The sequence below is a fragment of the Salvelinus namaycush genome, chromosome 24 (assembly GCF_016432855.1).
Source record: "Salvelinus namaycush isolate Seneca chromosome 24, SaNama_1.0, whole genome shotgun sequence".
Classification (NCBI taxonomy): Eukaryota; Metazoa; Chordata; class Actinopteri; order Salmoniformes; family Salmonidae; genus Salvelinus; species Salvelinus namaycush.
In genome coordinates this window covers 3,453,832-3,474,409 of record NC_052330.1, presented here as the reverse complement: position 1 = coordinate 3,474,409, position 20,578 = coordinate 3,453,832, and the positions used below count along the sequence as shown (strand labels likewise).

The 20,578-nt window shown below is 43.9% G+C and overlaps 2 protein-coding genes across 2 annotated transcripts in view; both read left to right on the top strand.

Moving 5' to 3' along the window:
* LOC120019244 (papilin-like) overlaps positions 1 to 10,808 on the top strand; it is a 28,102-nt gene extending 17,294 nt beyond the window's left edge. Inside the window, exons 7-12 of the mRNA XM_038962564.1 lie at positions 88 to 264; positions 4,452 to 4,602; positions 6,243 to 6,314; positions 8,617 to 8,764; positions 9,020 to 9,098; positions 10,536 to 10,808. Of these exons, the coding sequence (XP_038818492.1) occupies positions 88 to 264; positions 4,452 to 4,602; positions 6,243 to 6,314; positions 8,617 to 8,764; positions 9,020 to 9,098; positions 10,536 to 10,808 (900 nt within the window). The remainder of the gene's footprint in view (positions 1 to 87; positions 265 to 4,451; positions 4,603 to 6,242; positions 6,315 to 8,616; positions 8,765 to 9,019; positions 9,099 to 10,535) is intronic.
* Positions 10,809 to 11,730: 922 nt separating this feature from the next.
* Positions 11,731 to 18,240, top strand: LOC120019603 (enhancer of rudimentary homolog). Its single transcript, XM_038962937.1, has 4 exons — positions 11,731 to 11,841; positions 15,578 to 15,665; positions 16,571 to 16,691; positions 17,485 to 18,240. Exons 1-4 carry the CDS (start codon positions 11,839 to 11,841, stop codon positions 17,585 to 17,587), a joined length of 315 nt encoding a protein of 104 aa, XP_038818865.1. The 5' UTR covers positions 11,731 to 11,838; the 3' UTR covers positions 17,588 to 18,240.
* The last annotated feature ends 2,338 nt before the right edge of the window (positions 18,241 to 20,578 follow it).

The window sequence follows — 20,578 nt, the reverse complement described above, 5'->3', positions numbered from 1 at the left end:
CTAAATTATTAAAATGTCAAATGTAAGATTGAGCCATTGATCTTGTTTTGATGCCAAGTTTCCCTATTATATATTTCCCATTCCCAGTGTTCGGTGACCTGTGGGGACGGCCAGCAGACCAGAGAGGTGGTTTGCGTGGGGGCGGGAGGGGAGCGCTTTGGGGACCAAGCCTGCAGTGGTCTGACACGCCCACCTGCAGTCCAGGCCTGCCGCAAGCCAGCCTGCCACATCCACATCAGCTGGCACGTCCATGACTTCGGACTGGTAACAGAGAGATACATTTAGTTGTTTGTTAAATTGTTCCACATTGTTGCTTTGGCAATACATACAAGTAATTTTGTCATGTCAACAAAGCATTTTGAGTTGGAGAGGGATGTTCGATCTCATACTATACCAGAGGAGGCTGGTGAGAGGAGCTATAGGAGGACGGGCTCATTGTAATGGCTGGAATCAATGGAACAGCGTCAAACGTGGTTTCCATATGTTTGATACTATTCCACTTACTCCATTCCGGCCATTACATTGAGCCTGTCCTCCTATAGCGCCTCCCACCAGCCTCCTCTGTACTATACCCTTATGTAGCATCTCTGTAACGGAGATACAGGAATACAAAACAGGAGTAGCGTCTAAACATGAAACTGTACTACCTAATGGGTGATAAAACGGAGTGCTAGATAAAGTGGAAGTAATCAGGCAGTGATGAAGTCCAGGTGTGCCTCATGATGGGGTGCAGGTGTGCGTAATTGTGGTTGCCAGGTGTGCGTAATGATGGGGTTGCCAGGACCGGTGGTAAGTAGACCGGCGACGTCAAGTACCAAAGCAGGAGTAGACGTGACAGTACACCCCCCCCCCCCCCCCCCCCCCACCCCAAACACACGGCTCCAGTCGCAGGACAACGCCGGCCATGGGGACGGCCCCGATGGCAAGGAGCGGGCTTGTCCGGTCGGTGAAGGTGGAAATCTGAGAGGATGTTGGGATCTAGAATGTCGTCCCCCAGAACCCATCACCGCTCCTCTTGATTGTACCCCTCCCAGTCTTCCAGGTACTGGAGCCGACCCCCACGACGTCAGGAGTCCAGGAGGGATCTGACCGCATAAGCGGGGCTTCCCTTGATGTCCAGGGGAGGTGGGTCGTGGGGGACAGAATCAGCCAGGGAACCAGGAACCACCGGCCTGAGGAGGGAAACGTGAAAAGAGGGTGAGATCCGGTAGTTAGTGGGAAGCTGTAATCTGTATGTTACCTCATTGACCCTCCGGAGCACTTTGAATGGCCCCACAAACCGAGGGCTCAGCTTCCGGCAGGGCAGGAAGAGCGGGAGGTTCCTGGTGGAGCCAGACGTGATCACCAGGATGGAACACAGGCGCCTCACTGCGGTGACGATCCACCTGCTCCTCCCAGCGGAGGACGGCGCATTGGAGCCTCATGTGGGCAGCGGGGTGAAGTTGAATCTGGTAAAGAAAAGGGTCCATCTTGCTTGGTGCGGGTTCAGCCGCCTCGCTGTCCATATGTACTCCAGGTTCTGATGGTCGGGGAGGATGAGAAATGTGTCCGTGGCGCCCTTCAACCAGTATTTCCACTCCTCTAATGCCAACTTCACCGCAAGGAGCTCCCGATCACCGACGTCATGGTTCCTTTCTGCAAGAGACACTTTTTTAGAGTAGTATACACATGGATACAATTTTTGTGGATTACATTGAAGTTGTGACAGGACAGTCCCCACACCCACTTCTGAGGCGTCCACCTCCACCACGAAGGGAAGCATAGGATCTGGGTGGTGAAATGGGGCAGAGGTGAAACGCCCCTTTCAGTAGGCGGAAGGCCTCATCGGCTGCAGAATTCCACACCAACTTACGGGGACAACCTTTGAGGGGACTCCAAAAACCGTTGTAGTCCCTTTATGGTGGTTGGGACTGGCCATGACCTGACTGCAGCTACCTTCCTCTCCTCCAAAACCACTCCCTGCGGGCTGATCCTATATCCCAAGAAGGAGACGGCAGCTTGAGGAAGCTGACACTTCTCCGCTTTGACATACAGTTGGTTCTCCAGGAGGCATTTCAGGACTACCCGGATGTGGGCGATATGCTCATTCAAGGTGGCCAAGTAGATCAGGATATCATTGATATACACAACCACCTAACGGCCAAGCATTTCCCGAAACACCTCATTCACTAATGCCTGGAACACTGACGGAGCATTGGCTTATCCATAAGGCATCACTAAGTACTCATAGTGCCCAGATATCATGCTGAAGGCCATATTCCATTCATCCCTCTCCCGGATGCGGATCAAATTGTAGGCATTCCTTAGGTCCAGCTTTTTCTTTAAAACAGGCCCCACGGAGCTGTTCAATGGCAGCCGACACCAACGGGAGGGGGTAGCGGTTCTTGGTAGTGATGGCATTGAGACCTCTGTAGTCAATACATGGACGAATACCCCCCTCCTTATTGGCCATGAAGAAACCTGCTGACGCAGGGGAGGTGGATGGGCAGATGAAACCCTGTTGGAGAGCCTCCTGGATGTTGTTTTCCTCCATAGCCTTGGTTTCAACCACTGACAGGGGGTAGATGCGGCTGCGCAAATGCGCATAGTCTGTTAGCAGGTCGATGGCACAGTCCCAGGGGCGATGAGGAGGGAGACAGGTGGCATGGGTCTTGGGAAAAACCTCCCGGAGATCCTGGTAAACCTTCGGGATGTTGGCCTGAAGAGCAACCACCAGGGTCACGGCCAAGACAGTGATCGCCATTCTCAACAAGGAGATGGTGGGGTCGTGGCGTTGGAGCCACAAGATGCCGAGGATGACTTTGTGTACGGGTGCCTGGATGATGAGGAAGGGAAGATTTTCTTGGTACAGGGGTCAAAAGGGTGATGGTGAGTGGTCCTGTGATGTGTGTCCCAGATCCCAGTGGTCAGTTATACAGTGCTTGAACCGGAAAGGAGAGCGGGTATGATGTTATTTTCAGGGTAGAGGCAAGGGCCTGGTCAATAAAATTCCCAGCGGCACTGGAGTCCACTAGAGCTGTAGGAACGACACGAGGGACAGCCAGCTAGTGAAATCGATACTAAAAAGTGTTTGGTGGAGAGTGATGATGATGGAATACTCACACCTACCCCAGGAGACGGGTGATCACGGGACCGTCCCTCTGCTCTAGTGGCTCCCGGGTTGGGACGTAGTGGACACCGTTGAATCTGGTGCCTCGCTTGACCACAATAGGGACAGAGCCCGAGCTGTCTCCAACGGCGTCACTCAGCCACGGGGAGGCGTGTGGCCCCTACCTCCATGGGTTCAGACTCTTACTCAGATCGGTCAACGAAGGAGGGAGAGAGGCGATGAGAGTGCCACCACTCTCGAAGGAGTTTATGCAGATGGATGGCCATCGTGATGAGTGCATCCAATGAGAGGGTATCAACTCGGCATGCCAGCTCCGTCTGGACCTCATCGCACAATCCGCATCTGAATAAGTAGCGGAGTGCAAGCTCATTCCATCTGCTGAATGCTGCCACTGTACGGAAGGTAAGGGCGTACTCAGCAGCAGTCTGGTCCTCCTGCCATAGTTGGAGTAGGAGCTCACCCCCCTCTCTGCCCTCCGGTGGATGATCGAAGTCTCCTCTGAACAGAGCAATGAACCTCCCATAGGAAACCAGCTCCTCCTCTCCCCCAGACAGCCGTAGCCCACTCCAACACCCGCCCGGTCAGCAGGGATATAACAGGGGCAACCTCGGACCTCTCGGTGGTGGGGGCTCCCGTTTGATGAGAAAAATAGAGGGCGCACTGGAGGAGGAGGCCATGGCATTATGATGGAGTCCCGTCATATGTCTGGAAGGGACAAACTTACCTGGGCAGACTGTTGAATAGGCTGGGGTGCTGGTTCGACTCATTGTAGAAGATCCTCCACTCGTTGGGGGGGGGACGTCCTTTGAGGAAGATCTATACATTGAAGAACGCAGAGAACCTCATCCATTGCCGTCTCCAGTTGACCCAGCTGCTCGTGGTGTTGGCGGTGTAGGTCCCCCTGTTCGCCGACCATCTGGGAGAGGTCTCGGTTGGCTGCTTCTTCCATTCTGTTAGGTAGTATTCTGTAACGGAGACGCAGGGAGTAAGGTGCAGTCGGTGAGTTTAATAGGAAAGACCATGGAGTGAATACAAAAACAGGAGTAGCGTCTAAACATGAAAACAAGAAACAATACCACCTAATGGGTGACACAACGGAGTGCTAGATGAAGGGGAAGTAATCAGGGAAGTGATGAAGTCCAGGTGTGCCTCATGATGGGGCGCAGGTGTGCGTAATGATGGGTTGCCAGATGTGCGTAATGATGGGTTGCCAGGACCGATGGTTCGTAGACCGGCGACGTCCTACCATTTTCTCTTATCCTTCCTACTTCTGTGTAAATATATCTATCATGCTCTCTCTGTCCTCTCTTTCTCTGCTCTCTCTCTCTCTTCCTCCCTATAGTGCTCTAGGAATTGTGGTGGAGGGGTGCGGGAGAGGAGGGTAATGTGTATGGACATAGACCAGAACCCATATGGGGAAGACAGGTGCGCCCCCCACCCTAAACCTGCTACCGTGGAGCACTGTAACACCCAGGCCTGCCATGAAGCCCAAAGTGAGTCCAATTCCAGTGTGTGTGTGTGTGTGTGTGTGTGTGTGTCTATATACACTACCATTCAAAAGTTTGGGGTCACTTATAAATGTCTTTGTTTTTAAAAGTAAAGCAAAAAAATTACATAAAATTTACCAGAAATACTGTGTAGACATTGTTAATGTTATAAATGACTTGTAGCTGGAAACACTTGATTTAAAAAAATATAATATCTACATAGATGTAGAGACGCCCATTATCAGCAACCATCACTCCTGTGTTCCAGTGGCACGTTGTGTTAGCTAATCCAATTGATCATTTTAAAAGGCTAATTGATCATTAGAAAACCTTTTTGCAATTATGTTAGCACTGCTGAAAACTGTTGTGCTAATTAAAGAAGCAATAAACCTGGCCTTCTTTAGACTAGTTGAGTATCTGGAGCATCAGCATTTGTGGGTTCGATTACATGCTCAAAATGGCCAGAAACAAAGACCTTTCTTCTGAAACTCGTCAGTCTTTTCTTGTTCTGAGAAATGAAGGCTATTCCATGGAAGAAATTGCCAAGAAACTGAAGATCTCGTACAACGCGGTGTACTGCTCCCTTCACAGAACAGAGCAAACTGGCTCTAGATAAAATAGAAAGAAGAGTGGGAGGCCCCGGTGCACAACTGAGCAAGAGGACAAGTACATTAGAGTGTCTAGTTTGAGAAACAGACGCCTCACAAGTCCTCAACTGGCAGCTTCATTAAATAGTACCTGCAAAACATCAGTCTCAACATCAACATTGAAAAGGCGACTCTGGAATGCTGGCCTTCTAGAAAGAGTTGCAAAGAAAAGGCCATATCTCAGACTGGCCAATAAAAAGAAAAGATTAAGATGGGCAAAAGAACAGACACTGGACAGTGATATGACTTTTCTTTGCAACTCTGCCTACAAGGCCAGCATCCCAGAGTCGAATAAGAGTGTGCAAAGATGTCATCAAGGCAAATGATGGCTACTTTGAAGAATCTCAAATCAAAAATATATTTTGATTTATTTAACACTTTTTTGGTTACTACATGATTCCATATGTGCTATTTCATAGCTTTGATGTCTTCACTATTATTCTACAATGTAGAAAATAGTCAAATAAAGACATCTTTGAATGAGTGGGTGTGTCCAAACTTCTGCCTGGTACTGTATATACATACATACTGAACACAAATATAAACACAACTTGTAAAGTGTTTTTAATGAGCTGAAATAAAAGATCACAAATGTTCTATATACTCCAAAAGCTTATTTCTCTCAAATTTTGTGCACAAATTTGTTTACATCTCTGCTAGTAAGAATGTCTCCTTTGCCAAGATAATCCATGAGGAGTATTTCTGTCTGTAATAAAGCCCTTTTGTGACGAAAACCTCATTCCGATTTGCTGGGTCCCGCTCCCCAGTGGGTGGGCCTATACCCTCCCAGGCCCACCCATGGCTGCGCCCCTGCCCTGTCATGTGAAATCCTTAAAATTAGGCCAAATTAATACATTTCAATGGACTGATTTCCTACTATGAACTGTAACTCAGTAAATCCTTTGAAATTGTTGCACGTTGCTTTTATACTTCTGTTCAGTATATGTGTGTGTCTGTGGGGGAGTTTCTATTCATGTATCATTGTCTCTCTCTGTTTAGGTGTACCAAGTGTCCATGACCCAACAGGACATGACAGCACTCTGAGAGGATATGTGCCTTATGACTCTACAGGTACGAGTGTGCGTTAGGGATGTTTTTGTCTCTATGCATGCATGGGCATGTGTATCAATTTGTGTGCGTAATTATAATCATATGTGTGGAGATTGACTTGGGATAATTAAAAGACTTCTTAGGGCTAGGCGTCCCGCTAGTGGGACAACTTCCGGTGACACTGGAGGGCGCGCAATTCAAATAAATAATCATAAAAATGATGGATATTAAACATTTAGGTAAATATACGTTTCTTAAATCGGTTGAAAGCTTAAATTCTTGTTAATCTAACTGCACTGTCCGGTTTACAGTAGCTATTACAGCGAAAACATGCCATGCGATTGCTTGAGGACGGCGCCTCATGTCAAAATATTTTTCCACCGGCATAGGTTTCATAAATTCACAAATAGCCATTAAATATTCACTTACTTTTTGAAAATATTCCTATGATTTGTCATCCAAAGGGTCCCAGCTATAACATGTAGTGTCGTTTTGTTGGATAAAATCCTTCTTTATATCCCAAAAAGTCTGTTTAGTTGGCGCCATCGATTTAAGTAATCGACTCGTTCAACATGCAGAGAAAGGAATCCGAAAATCTACCCCTAAACTTTGTTTCAACAAGTCAAAATACATTTCTATTTACTCTTCAGACACCCTAAATTGTAATCAAACTATAATATTTCTAACAGAAAGAAGTATGCTCAATAGGAAACCAATTTTAGCAGGTGTGTCCTGTCTTCATGGAGCACGCAAACACAAATTTCCAAGACTGTGTCCTTGTACTAAAACCAATATTTCTTATTCGTTTTGGAAGTTACAAGCCTGAAACATTGAACATAGACTGACACCCTGTGGAAGTCATAGGAATTGCATCCTGGGAGTTAATTTTAGTATGCTCTTACACTTGCCATTGAAAGAGGATGGTCACTCACTCTCAAAAAAAAATTCAGGTTGGTTTTTCTTTGGATTTTCTCCTACCATGTCTATTGTGTTATATTCTCCTACATTATTTTAACATTTCTACAAACTTCAAAGGGTTTTCTTTCCAATGGTACCAATTGTATGCATATCCTGGCTTTAAGGTAGAGACAGAAATAGCTTAACAAAACAAGAATTTGAAAATGAACTTTTCTATCTCTCCTTACGCTAAAACACACCTCTCTTACAGTATGTCCCATTCTCTGTCTAGACAGTGTTGTAATCCATCAATTTTTTTTAACTACACATAGACAAGACAGGCTCAACTAGTCAAAGTGGTATATCAACATCTGAAAATACTCTCTGGCTAAACATAACTGTGGCATTCCTAAATATACAATAGCAAAAATATACACTGTCAAAACATGTATTATTTACATTTTTATCCATCTACACTACTGTTCAAAAGCTTGGGGGTCACTTAGAAATGTCCTTGTTTTAGAAAAGCACATTTTTGGTCAATTAAAATAACATCAAATTGATCAGAAATACAGCGTAGACATTGTAAATTACTATTGTAGCTGGAAACTGCTGATTTTTTAAAATGGAATATCTACATAGGCATACAGAGGCAAATTATCAGCAACCATCACTCCTGTGTTCCAATGGCACGTTGTGTTATCTAATTTTAAAAGGCTAATTGATCAATAGAAAACCCTTTTGCAATTATGTTAGCACAGCTGAAAACTGTTCTGATTAAAGAAGCAATACAACTGGCCTTCTTTAGACTAGTTGAGTATCTGGAGCATCAGCATTTGTGGGTTCGATTACAGGCTCAAAATGGCCAGAAACAAAGACTTTCTCCTGAAACTCGTCAGTCTTTTCTTTTTTTGAGAAATTAAGGCTATTCAATGCGAGAAATCGCCAAGAAACTGAAGATCTGGTACAATGCTGTGTTCTACTCCTTTCAAAGAACAGCGCAAACTGGCTCTAACCAGAATAGGAAGAGGAGTGGGAGGCCCCAGTGCACAACTGAGCAAGAGGACAAGTACATTAGAGTGTCTAGTTTGAGAAACAGACGCCTCACAAGTCCTCAACTGGCAGCTTCATTAAATAGTACCTGCAAAACACCAGTCTCAACATCAGTGAATAAGAGTCTCCGGGATGCTGGCCTTCTAGGCAGAGTTCCCCTGTCCAGTGTCTGTGTTCTTTTGCCCATCTTAATCTTTTATTTTTATTGGCCAGTCTGAGATATGGCTTTTTCTTTGCAACTCTGCTTAGGCAAAAGCCAGCATCCTGGAGTCGTGTCACTGTTGAGACTATAGGTACATTAAGTATATAGGCTATTTGTATAGATTATCTAAAGATGTAGCCATATGTCTGTGTCTGTGTTTGCTCTCTCTAGCCACTAACACAGTGTACGACCCCCATTCCACCACTGTGGTTGGTCCTCACTGCTCCCAGTCATACTACGGCTGCTGCCCTGATGGCCACACGTCCTCCGGTGGGCATAGAGGAGAGGAATGTCCTGCAGATGACTGCGTACGCACCCGGTAAGACCTAGGTGGCATCTGTTCAGTTGGGTGCAACTTTACGATAGAGATAACATTGTGTAAAACAGACATGGCATGCAGAGGCTGATTATGACACAACTTGATGTTACTTTGACAGTCCAACTAGTGACATTCACATTCATGGATGCTATCTTGAGTCCATGTTTCTGTCTCACCTACCTGTGTGCCTTTCCATAACAGCTATCGGTTTGTTGTCTACCCTATATCTTACCTGTGTTTGTCTCTGGTTGTCAGGTACGGCTGCTGTCTGGATGGGGTGACACCTGCTCAGGGTCATAGAAGGGCAGGATGTCCTGATATTCACCCACTTGCGGTAAGAGCTGCCCACTACCCATTATGTCAAGACCACTCTTTGTCTTTCACAATCAAAAGCAGTCTATCCATCCCTTTAGGTTGGAAAATCTCTCTCTCAAAGTAGATAATAAACAAAAGTGAAATAAACAATACAAAATTAACAGTAAACATTATTTTAGAACTTCTGAGTGTAAAGACATTTCAAATGTCATATGTCTATATATAGTGTTGTAAAGATGTACAAAAGGGAAAATTAATACACAGAAATATGGCTCTCCATCTCTCTCAACCAGTCTTTTTCCAATTCAATTTAAGGGATTTATTGGCATGGGAAACGTACGTTTACATTTCCAAAGCAAGTGAAATGGATAATAAACAAAACAATTAACATTACACTTACAAAAGTTCCAAAAGAATAAAGACATTTCAAATGTCAAACTATTATTTATATATACAGTGTTGTAATGATGTGCAAATAGTTAAAGTACGAAAGGGAAAATAAATAAACATAAATATAGGTAGTATTTACAATGTTTGTTCTTCACTGGTTGGCAACAGTGGCAATATCTTGCTGCTGTGACTGCACACTGTGGTATTTCACCCAATAGATATGGGAGTTTATCAAAATTGGATATGTTTTCAAATTCTTTGTGGGTCTGTGTAATCTGAGGGGAAATATGTGTCTCTAATATGGTCATACAATTGGCAGGAGGTTAGGAAGTGTAGCTCAGTTTCCACCTCATTTTGTGGGCAGTGTGCACATAGCCTGTCTTCTCTTGAGAGCCAGGTCTGCCTTCGGCGGCCTTTCTCAATAGCAAGGCTATGCTCACTGAGTATGTACATAGTCAAAGATTTCAGGTATTCTGCCAGTGTGTACTCTCTGTTTTGGGCCAAAGAGCATTCTAATTTGCTCTGTTTTTGGTAAATTCTTTCCAATGTGTCAAGTAATTATCTTTTTGTTTTCTCATGATTTGGCTGGGTCTAATTGTGTTGCTGTCCTGTGGCTCTGTGAGGTCTGTTTGTGTTTATGAACAGAGCCCCAGGACCAGCTTGCTTAGGGGGCTCCTCTCCAGGTGTATTTCTCTGTAGGTGATGGCTTTGTTATTGAAGGTATGAATTGCTTCCTTTTAGGTGGTTGTAGAATTTTGATAATTAGCGGGTATCGGCCTTATTCTGCTCTGCATGCATGATTTGGTTTTACACTAAGGATATTTTTGCAGAATTCTGCATGCAGTCTCAATTTGGTGTTTGTCCCATTTTGTGAATTATTGGTTGGGGAGCGGACCCCAGACCTCACAACCATAAAGGGCGATGGGTTCTATAACTGATTCTAGTATTTTAGCCAAATCCTAATTGGTATGTCAAATTTGATGTTCCTTTTGATGGCATAGAATGCCCTTCTTGCCTTGTCTCAGATCGTTCACAGCTCTCTCTCACTCTCTCTTTCACTTTCTAGGACCACTCCGCTCCTGCTCAGTCTGGCCATATGTGTTCCCTGTCACATGACGCTGGACCCTGTGCCATTTGGACTTCCCGCTTCTACTACAACTCAGCCACTGGCAGTTGCACCCAGTTCTGGTTCGGCGGATGCCAGGGCAATGCCAACAACTTTGTCTCCAGGGACTATTGCCAAAGTAAGTGTGGCGGTGCCGTCGTGACACCGAGAGTGGAATCCCCACACGCACGGACCGTGAGGGTGAGGACAAGGGCATACCGTGTCCGGTCTTAAGAGACACAAGAAGAATGTGTTTCAGTGACACACACCGTATCCTTACAGGGGAAAGGAAAAATATGAAGCAATATGATTTACCTATTTCATCTGTGAATGAATGTCTTCCAAAATCTGACCTGCACCATTTCTCTGTTCTTTCTGTCATTGTTGATATCAATAAACTGAACAAATCTGTTGAATCATGGTGTCCTTCTTCTTGTATCATACACTTTTTATTTCCTTTTTACAGGGTTGAATAAAGTACCCAATTTTCATACTTGAGTAAAAGTAAAGATACCTTAATAGAAAATGACTAAAGTAAGTCACCCAGTAAAATACTACTTGAGTAAAATACAACGTATTTGGTTTTAAATATACTTAAGTATCAAAAGTAAATGTAATTACTAAAACATAATAAAGTATCAAAATGAAAAGTAAAATTTTAAATTCCTTTTTAAGAAAACCAGATGACGCTATTCTTGTTTTTATTTATTTACAGATAGGCAGGGGCACACTCTTATCACTCAGACAAAATTTACAAACAAAGCATGTGTTTAGTGAGTCCGCCAGATCAGGGGCAGTAGGGATGACCAGGGATATTCTCTTGATAAGTGTGTCAATTGGGCCATTGTCCTGTCCTGCTAACCATTCAAAATGTAAGGAGTACTTTTGGTTGTCAGGGAAAATGTATAGAGTAAAAAGTACATTATTGTCTTTAGGAATCTAGTGAAGTAAAAGTTGTCAAAAAGATAAAATAGTAAAGTATAGATACCCCAAAAAACGACTTAAGTACTTTAAAGTATTTTTACACCACTGCCCTTTTACATTGAGTCTGACCCCAGTTTATTAATGTTAAATAAAAGGTACAAAACACTTTTAACAAATTGGTGCTTTTACTTTGAAGTAGACATTGACCTTTTCTACCGGAAGAGAATCTACCTCTACTTCCTTTCTTTCCTTAACAGCTGCATTGCACGGGGATAGCAAAGCAATATAACAGCAAATTAAACACTGAATCTGCAAGTCTAGTTTGGAGACCAGAACAAACATGGTAAGAGTGATTGTTTATGGGAGTTTTTCTTCATATATTGCAAGATAAACCTTTATTCAATCGTTTGGCATACTCTAAGATAGCTTACTGTGGCTAGCACTAGCCCGAGCCACAGGGCTCTGGCATGAGCTGGCGACTTTACTAGCTACTACTATAGTTTCTAATTTGTCTAAATGGTATGAGCTAAATATAGCTACTAATGTTAGCCTGTGCGTTATTAGGTAGGTAGGTCGGTCATGTTAAAGGGAAAAGCCACTCATTTTTTTCTTTCACGGTTGATACAGTCCTAGTCTGATTTAATCAGGCTGTAATACACAATTAATTGGCATATACAGCAGGAAACTAATGACTGCAAAATCTTAAATGTTCCTTTCGAGCAAGAATGTTTAATAAAATTACATTTGACCTTTACCTGCTGTGGTGTTGGTCCTTCAGATGGTCAAAATTTGATACAAAAGTCTTGTGTACGTGCCTTCGGTCATGAGCAAACACTGTGCACACATACTAACTGAAGTCAGCGGGTATTTATATTGTTTTGAGCGTGTGCCTGGTGATAGAAATGTCAACTTCAGGACCAGCACTCTAAAAAGTCAGGTCAAAAATACATTCCTGTTGATATTGTCTCAAATTTCGACCATCTTAAGGACCAACACCACAGACAACCAGTAGTGTGTAAAGATGTTATTTTATTAAACAAACAAGGAACATTTACATGATTTTGTAGTCATTAGTTTCAGGCTGTATATACCAATTAATTGTGTATCAGGCTAATAAAGGAGCAGATGGGGGAGGAGCAGGTGGGCTGAGAACAGAGGAGAATAAAAACAAGGAGATCAAAAGAACTCATCCAAAGGGCTTTCACTTCTCAAACATGGCAGAAAGCTTACACAATATGATGGCCCATCACCTTATTAATTCAGTAACTTACTTAGATAACTATTGTTGTGACTATACTTTAATTAATCTGATGACTGCTATCTCTAAATAAATGTTTAATTGTTACCCGATTAAAAAATATATATATCATGTAGCAATTAACTCATTAGGATTTGGGGAACCACGAAAGAGGTTATTTAAATAGTTACCATCTCCCGAATTAAACTCTAGAAGGTATATCTATTACATTGATGAACAGTCATCTTATTAATCATTACCTCGTGTCATATCATTCGGTTCGAGACAAATTGGCTTATTTATTTACTAGCTAATTAAATAACACAGAATAAACATACACCCTTAATACATGAGAAACGGGTCCCTAGCGAACTCTTTTCATATGGTGGCTTGTTACGCAGAAAATGAATAGTGGGGGGAGAGAAAGAGGGACACTTATCGTGGATACATTTTAGAACTTTTCCCACAGTGTTCATATACTATGCACACGAACAGCTACCCGTTTGGAATAAGAAGTCGTGAATGTATTTACGTGTGAGTGCCTTTGTTTGCCGTCTCTCTGTCTGAACCAGGCCGCCTTAGGAAGGATGTGGGTTGGCCTTTCAGCGGCACGGTGGTAAGGCTCTGATTGTCCGACAGGTTCTACTGTTGTTCACTCTGGAAGGTAGCCAGCCGTGATGATGGTAGGAGAATACGGTGATTTGAAAAGAGTAATAGGATGGTGTGAAGAGTTCGCTTGTCTAGATATTTTTGTATAGCTGACAGTTAATCAGCCATACCAGTGATTGTCCGGGAGATGAGCGTCTTTACACAACCTCTTCCGTGGTGCCCCAAATCCTAATGAGTTAATTGTTACATGATTAATTTAAATCGGGTAACAATTATACAGTTAGTTGATTGAATAAATAACAGCCATCAAATTAATGAAAGTAAAGCCACGACACTATCAAGCAAGTCAGTTACAATGACGACCTAGAAACAGTGGGTTAACTACCTTGTTCAGGGGCAGATCGACAGATTTTTACCTCGTCGGCTCAGGGATTCGATCTAGCAACCTTTCGGTTACTGGCCCAACGCTCTAACCACTAGGCTACCTGCCGTGTCACATAGGTTGTGCACTCTGCAAACAATGTGTCCACTCAGACAATGAGAACAGCAAGATTGGAATAATAATAATAAATGCATTAAAAGAAATGACCGTAACCAAAGTAAAACATTGTAGATTATAAATGATAGGAATTAACAGTAAATGTCCTACTGGTGATATGTAATGGGGAATTTATATACACTAACAATCAAACGCAAACAATTCACACAATGAATTTATGAAACAATGAATGTGTACAATTTTGAGGGAGAGCGCATTCTGGAGAGAAGTGCATCTGGGCACATGGTCAATCCGAAGTCTGCATTGGCCATGCAGCATTTACGGTGATATGGCCTCAGCTAAAGTCAGGGCATTCACAATTATTGCACTTCGCAGAGCAGTGCAGCGCTGTTGTCAAGGAAGTGAGTTTGTTTATACAGGATGTACCGCCCCCACCTACCGTCAACCAATCATGTCTTCAGTCCAGCTTTTTGACATTATCGATCACAGTCTGCTGCTGGAAAATCGTATGTGTTATGGCTTTACACCCCCTGTTATAATGTGGATGAAGAGTTACCTGTCTAACAACACAGAGGGTGTTCTTTAATGGAAGCCTCTCAAACATAATCCGGGTAGAAGGAATTTTCCAGGGTAGCTGTTTAGGCCCCTCGAAAACGGCTTGTCTCTGTGTGACCTAGAGGTCGCAATATGTTCAAAGCGTCATTAAATCACTACTAGTCATGCTTCATTCCGGGCCTGCTATTTGCACGGTCGCTGCGGTCAGACAGAGATACTGACAATTTTTACTAACGACATGCCACTGACTGAGTAAAGCGAGAGTGTCTATGTATGCGGATGACTCAACACTATACACGTCAGCTACTACAGCGACTGAAATGACAAACACTTAGAGCTGCTCTGCCTTAACACTCAAGGCAGGTCCAACAGGCCCTGGTTTTGTCGCACCTGGACTACTGTTCAGTCGTGTGGTCGGGTGCCACAAAGAGGGACTCGGGAAAATTGCAGTTGGCTCAGAACAGGGTGCGCACGGCTGGCCCTTAAAAGTACACGGAGAGCTAACATTAATGATATGCATTTCAACCTCTCATGGCTCAAAGTGGAAGAGAGATTGACTTCTTCCTTACTTGTTTTTGTAAGAGGTGTTGACAAGCTGAAGGTACCGAGCTGTCTGTTTAAAATACTAGCACACAGCTCGGACACCCATTCATACCCCACAAGACATGCCACCAGAGGTCTCTTCACAGTCCAAGTCCAGAACACACTATGGGAGGCGCACAGTACTACATAGAGCCATGACTACATGGAACTCTCTACCATATCAAGTAATTGATGCAAGCAGTATAATCAGATTTTAAAAGCAGGTAAAAATACACCTTATGGAACAGCGGGGACTGTGAAGCAACAAACATAGGCACAGACACATGCATACTAACACATAACATACGCACTATACACACACGTACACATGGATTTTGCGTTGTAGATGTGTGGTAGTGGAGTGTGGGCCTGAGGGCATACACAAAGTGTGTTGTGAATTCTGTAACAAATGTATTATGTTTTTACAATTGTATAACTGCCTTAATTTTGCCGGACTGCAGGAAGAGTGCTAGTGTGGATCCATAACAAATGTCAAATGTGTTACTGCTCGACTAAACAATCTCAGTCGACCAAACGATCGACCAGTTGTGGTCAGCCGTAGTCTGTGATAACTCTTCTCGTTTCTCTGTTTTGCAGTCACACACAATTCTGCTTGTCCAGCCAACAAAGAGACCAGAGGGGAGAACATATGCCGACTACGAGTCAGTCAACGAATGCATGGAGGGTGAGAGTCAATCTACAGACAGAGTGCAACAGTTTTTAAACCAAGAGTTCCAACTGGCTAATACTTCCGGGGAATGCCCTTGAGAAGCAGACCCCACAGACCAGACCGTGGTTTGGGAAGTGGACGGTAGAAGTTCAATTTGTCCTTATTTGTTAATTTTTTTCAATCTAAAGGCACAACCTAGATTTGAGCCAATTTCTAACGTAGCTGAGCATGTCATTACTACAACCTCGTGAAAATGACAAGCTGACACTTTCATCAAAAACTACGTTATAGCAAAGGAATGCCTTTGGTTTGACGACCTGCACATGCGCGACACAACCGTTAGATGAGATGACGTTTCTGCACATGAGCTCAGCTAGCTGACGTCGCCGTTTTGCTACAGTGTGCCCTTTTGAACACGACCCTAGTGTAAAAAATAAAGCGCACTGTGCCAGCAAATGGTTAAAAGCAGCAGGTGGCCATCAAATCAACTCTGACCAGAACATCAACATCAGGGTCCCCAACCCGCAGATCTGGCCCTACAAGTTTTCAGCTCTAAAGTTAAAATGTTTTAAAATATCTTGATTTGGTTGACATAAGACTGTACACCAGCAAATCAGCTCCAAGTGATTTTTAGCTTTGGAAATCTGTTCCAAAGTATTCCCACACATACGAGATGTAATCGCATACAAATGTAAGCAAGGTTTGAAATGATTGTTTTAGTCAAATATATGTTTGGGCTTCTTGCGGTCAATTTGCAGTCTACAAATTATTTCATATGTTCCCGGCCTCCTGACCATCCGCTCAAGAAAAAGAAAAAAGGCTTGCTGCAGAATCTAGTTTGTTGGCGAGGTGTTTTGTCCGTAACTTAAGTATTTTTCACATGTAGTTCTATGTCTCGCCCTGTGTCCCTCTTAATCCAGGTGTGTGTAAAATGTACGAGGAGCACCTGAAGAGGATGAACCCCAACAGTCCCTCCATCACCTATGACATCAGCCAGCTGTTTGACTTCATTGACGATTTGGCGGACCTCAGCTGTTTAGTGTAAGTAATACTGTACAACCTCACTGTTAAAGGGATAGTGCAGTACCATTTCTATGTCTCTGCCTGCAGTTTGAAGGAAGTTTGAGGTCGTTTCTGGGGCCATCGCTAATTAGCGTTAGTGTAATGGCGAAGTCTACAGGAACAGCTAGCATGCTACACCTAATGGTGTAGCTTAAACTTCACCTTGCTTACTAGAGTGCTAATCGAGCTAATACTATACTGCAGGATTGTACTCATTAGTCCACACTAGCAATACGGTTTGCAATGTAAAATGAATACAAGCCTTTATCAGGTAATCCCTCCCCGTTTCGTTCCTAGTGAATACGACCCTGTTCTATCCAGTCATTTCACAGCTCTGAGGAGCTGTCAAAAGTGGCTAAGGTTTAGGGGGCTAGGGGTCAACTTTAGATTGGGACTAAGAATTACCTTCTGTTTTCACCCCACTAATAATGAGGTCCAGTAGGCTATTTGACCCTAAGGCTTCATCTCATGAGAACAAAGTTATGTTATTGACATGTCTCTCCTGGGTCGTATTCAAAATGTTTTGTGATAGAAAACTAGTGTTTCTTATTGGACAATTCAATGGGTGTAATCATTAGTCCAAACCCTTTCAAACAGTTGCATTTTGCAACGACAACGAGAGTTTCTATTGGACAAATTAAGGTAGGTCCCTCTACGTTTCGTTATGTTTGCTTCCTAGTGAATACACCCCAGGTAAAAAAGACAAATGTGTCTTTTTTTTTCTTCTTGCATTTGTTGTCTAATGAATACGAACCACCTCCTCTCCATCCAGATACCGGGCGGACACTCAGACATACCAGCCGTACAACAAAGACTGGATCAAGGAGAAGATCTACGTGCTGCTGCGGCGTCAAGCCCAACAAGCTGGGAAGTAAAGATAGGAAGGGAAAGGAGCCAAGAGGTTGTCCCCTTTGCACAGCTCTAGGATCAGTTTACTCCACCCTGAAATGAAAACCAGTAGGAAGTAAAAAGCCCAAACTGATTCGGGACCAGTACATAGGGGCAACTTCATCCTTGGCTTTTTGGTAGAGGTTGTAAAGAGGGAGGGGGACAGTGGCCCTTTTCGAATACACAGCGTGCATTCACCCTCCCTTGAGATAATCACAGATCTAGAAGTGATTGGATAGATGAGAGCAAGGTTATCAACCTGTTGCTTTCACCAATTCAACTGAATCTGATCATTGATTACTCCAAGGAAGGGAGGAAAGTATTCGAACGGCGACAGTGATCTATGGGCGGGGAGACAAGCCTATAATTTGTTTGGGTCTATTCTTTGTCGGAGTGGCTAATTGATTGAAGGACAAATGTATTGGTGAAGATGGGTCTTTTGAACAAAAGAAACTAGACAAGGTTACATGAACTAAAAACAGGACAACTATTTTTGTATTGTTTCTTTCATTAAATGTCCATTTCTGTTCAAGGAAGAGGGTTATGAGGAGTGTGACTTTGCTTTGTTTTTTTTAAATTTTTTATTTATTTTTTTATCCCATTTTCTCCCCAATTTTCGTGGTATCCAATCGCTAGTAATTACTATCTTGTCTCATCGCTACAACTCCCGTACGGGCTCGGGAGAGACGAAGGTCGAAAGCCATGCGTCCTCCGAAGCACAACCCAACCAAGCCGCACTGCTTCTTAACACAGCGCGCCTCCAACCCGGAAGCCAGCCGCACCAATGTGTCGGAGGAAACACCGTGTACCTGGCCCCCTTGGTTAGCGCGCACTGCGCCCGGCCCGCCACAGGAGTCGCTGGAGCGCGATGAGACAAGGATATCCCTACCGGCCAAACCCTCCCTAACCCGGACGACGCTATGCCAATTGTGCGTCGCCCCACGGACCTCCCGGTCGCGGCCGGCTGCGACAGAGCCTGGGCGCGAACCCAGAGACTCTGGTGGCGCAGTTAGCACTGCGATGCAGTGCCCTAGACCACTGCGCCACCCGGGAGGCCTTGCTTTGTTTTTTAATGAAAAGTAGGGGAGAGTTGAATTGAAACATGCCACTGATGGTGTCCGTTAAGGGTGTAATTTGGTCATTTTGTAACATTGACGAATGTGATTTACCTGAAATGCTGATTATTAATTTAGGGTGAATTATGTTGGCTTTATTTTCCATATTTGCACCTCTTGCTACCATTTTTATTTTAGACCTGTGAAATCCTGTTTTTGTAAACTTGATATTTGGAATTTCTGATTTCATGTTCTCTGGTAATTGTTTTTTCTCTGAATACAGGGAATAAACTTTTCAGATTTTATTTGGAGTGTTTTACTGGAAGCATATCAATACACTACTGTACGAGTGCATCTGTTTATTTACTGAGAAGATGTGAACAAGTTCTACTACACCGGCTCTGACGCTCGTCGGCTGTGGCAGGGCTTGCAAACTATTAGACTACAAAGGGAAGCACAGCCGAGAGCTGTCCAGTGACACGTGTGGGCAGCAATCGGTTGAAGAGCATGCACTTAGTTTTACTTGCATTTAAAAGCAGTTGGCGGCCTCGGAAGGAGTGTTATGGCATTGAAGCTCGTTTGGAGGTTTGTTAGCAGTGTCGAAAGAAGTTCCAAATGTATACAGAATGGTGTCGTCTGCGTAGAGGTGGATCAGAGAATCACCAGCAACAAGAGTGACAATAATATATAAAGAGAAAAGAGTCGGCCCGAGATTTGAACCCTGTGGCACCCCCATAGAGACTGCCAGAGGTCCGGACAACAGGCCCTCCAATTTGACACACTGAACTCTGTCTGAGAAGTAGTTGGTGAACCAGGCGAGGCAGTCATTTGAGAAGCTGAGGCAATTGAGTCTGCCGATAAGAATGCGGTGATTCAGAGTCGAAAGCCTTGGCCAGGTCAATGAAGACTGCTGCACAGTACTGTCTTTTATCGATGGCGGTTATATCGTTTAGGACCTTGAGCGTGGCTGACGTGCACCCATAACCAGCTCGGAAACCAAATTGCATAGTGGAGAAGGTACGGTGGGATTCGAAATGGTCGGTGATCTGTTTGTTAACTTGGCTTTTGAAAATTTTATAAAGGCAGGCCAGGATGGATATAGGTCTATAACAGTTTGGGTCTAGAGTGTCTCCCCCTTTGAAGAGGGGGATGACCGTGGCATATTTCCAATCTTTGGCGATCTCAGACGATACGAAAGAGAGGTGGAATAGGCTAGTAATAGGGGTTGCAACAATTTCGGCTGAGAATTTTAGAGAGGGTCCAGATTGTCTAGCCCAGCTGATTTGTAGGGATCCAGATTTTGCAGCTCTTTCAGAACATAAGCTGTCTGGATTTTGGTGGAGAAGCGAGGGGGCTTGTCCAAGTTGCTGCAGGGGGTGCTGAGATGTTGGCTGGGGTAGGGGTAGCCAGGTGGAAAGCATGGCCAGCGGTAGAAAAATGCTTAATGAAATTATTGATTGTAGTAGATTTATCGGTGGTGACAGTGTTTCCTATCCTCAGTGCAGTGGGCAGCTGGGGTGCTCTCATTCTCCATGGACTTTAGAGTCCCAAACTTTTTGGAATTAGTGCTACAGGATGCAAATTTCTGTCTAAAAAAGCTAGCCTTAGATTTCCTAACTGACTGAGTATATTGGTTCCTGACTAACCTGAAAAGTTGCATATCGCAGGGGTTATTCGATGCTAATGCACAATGCCACAGGATGTTTTTGTGCTGTCAAGGGCAGTCAAGTCTGGGGTGAACCAAGAGCTATATCTGTTCTTAGTTCTACATTTTTTAAATGGGGCATGCTTATTTAAGACAGTGAGGAAAGCACTTTTAAAGAGCAACCAGGCATCCTCTACTGACGGGATGAGGTCAATATCCTTCCAGGATACCCGGGCCAGGTCGATTAGAAAGGCCTGCTTGCTGAAGTGTTTTAGGGA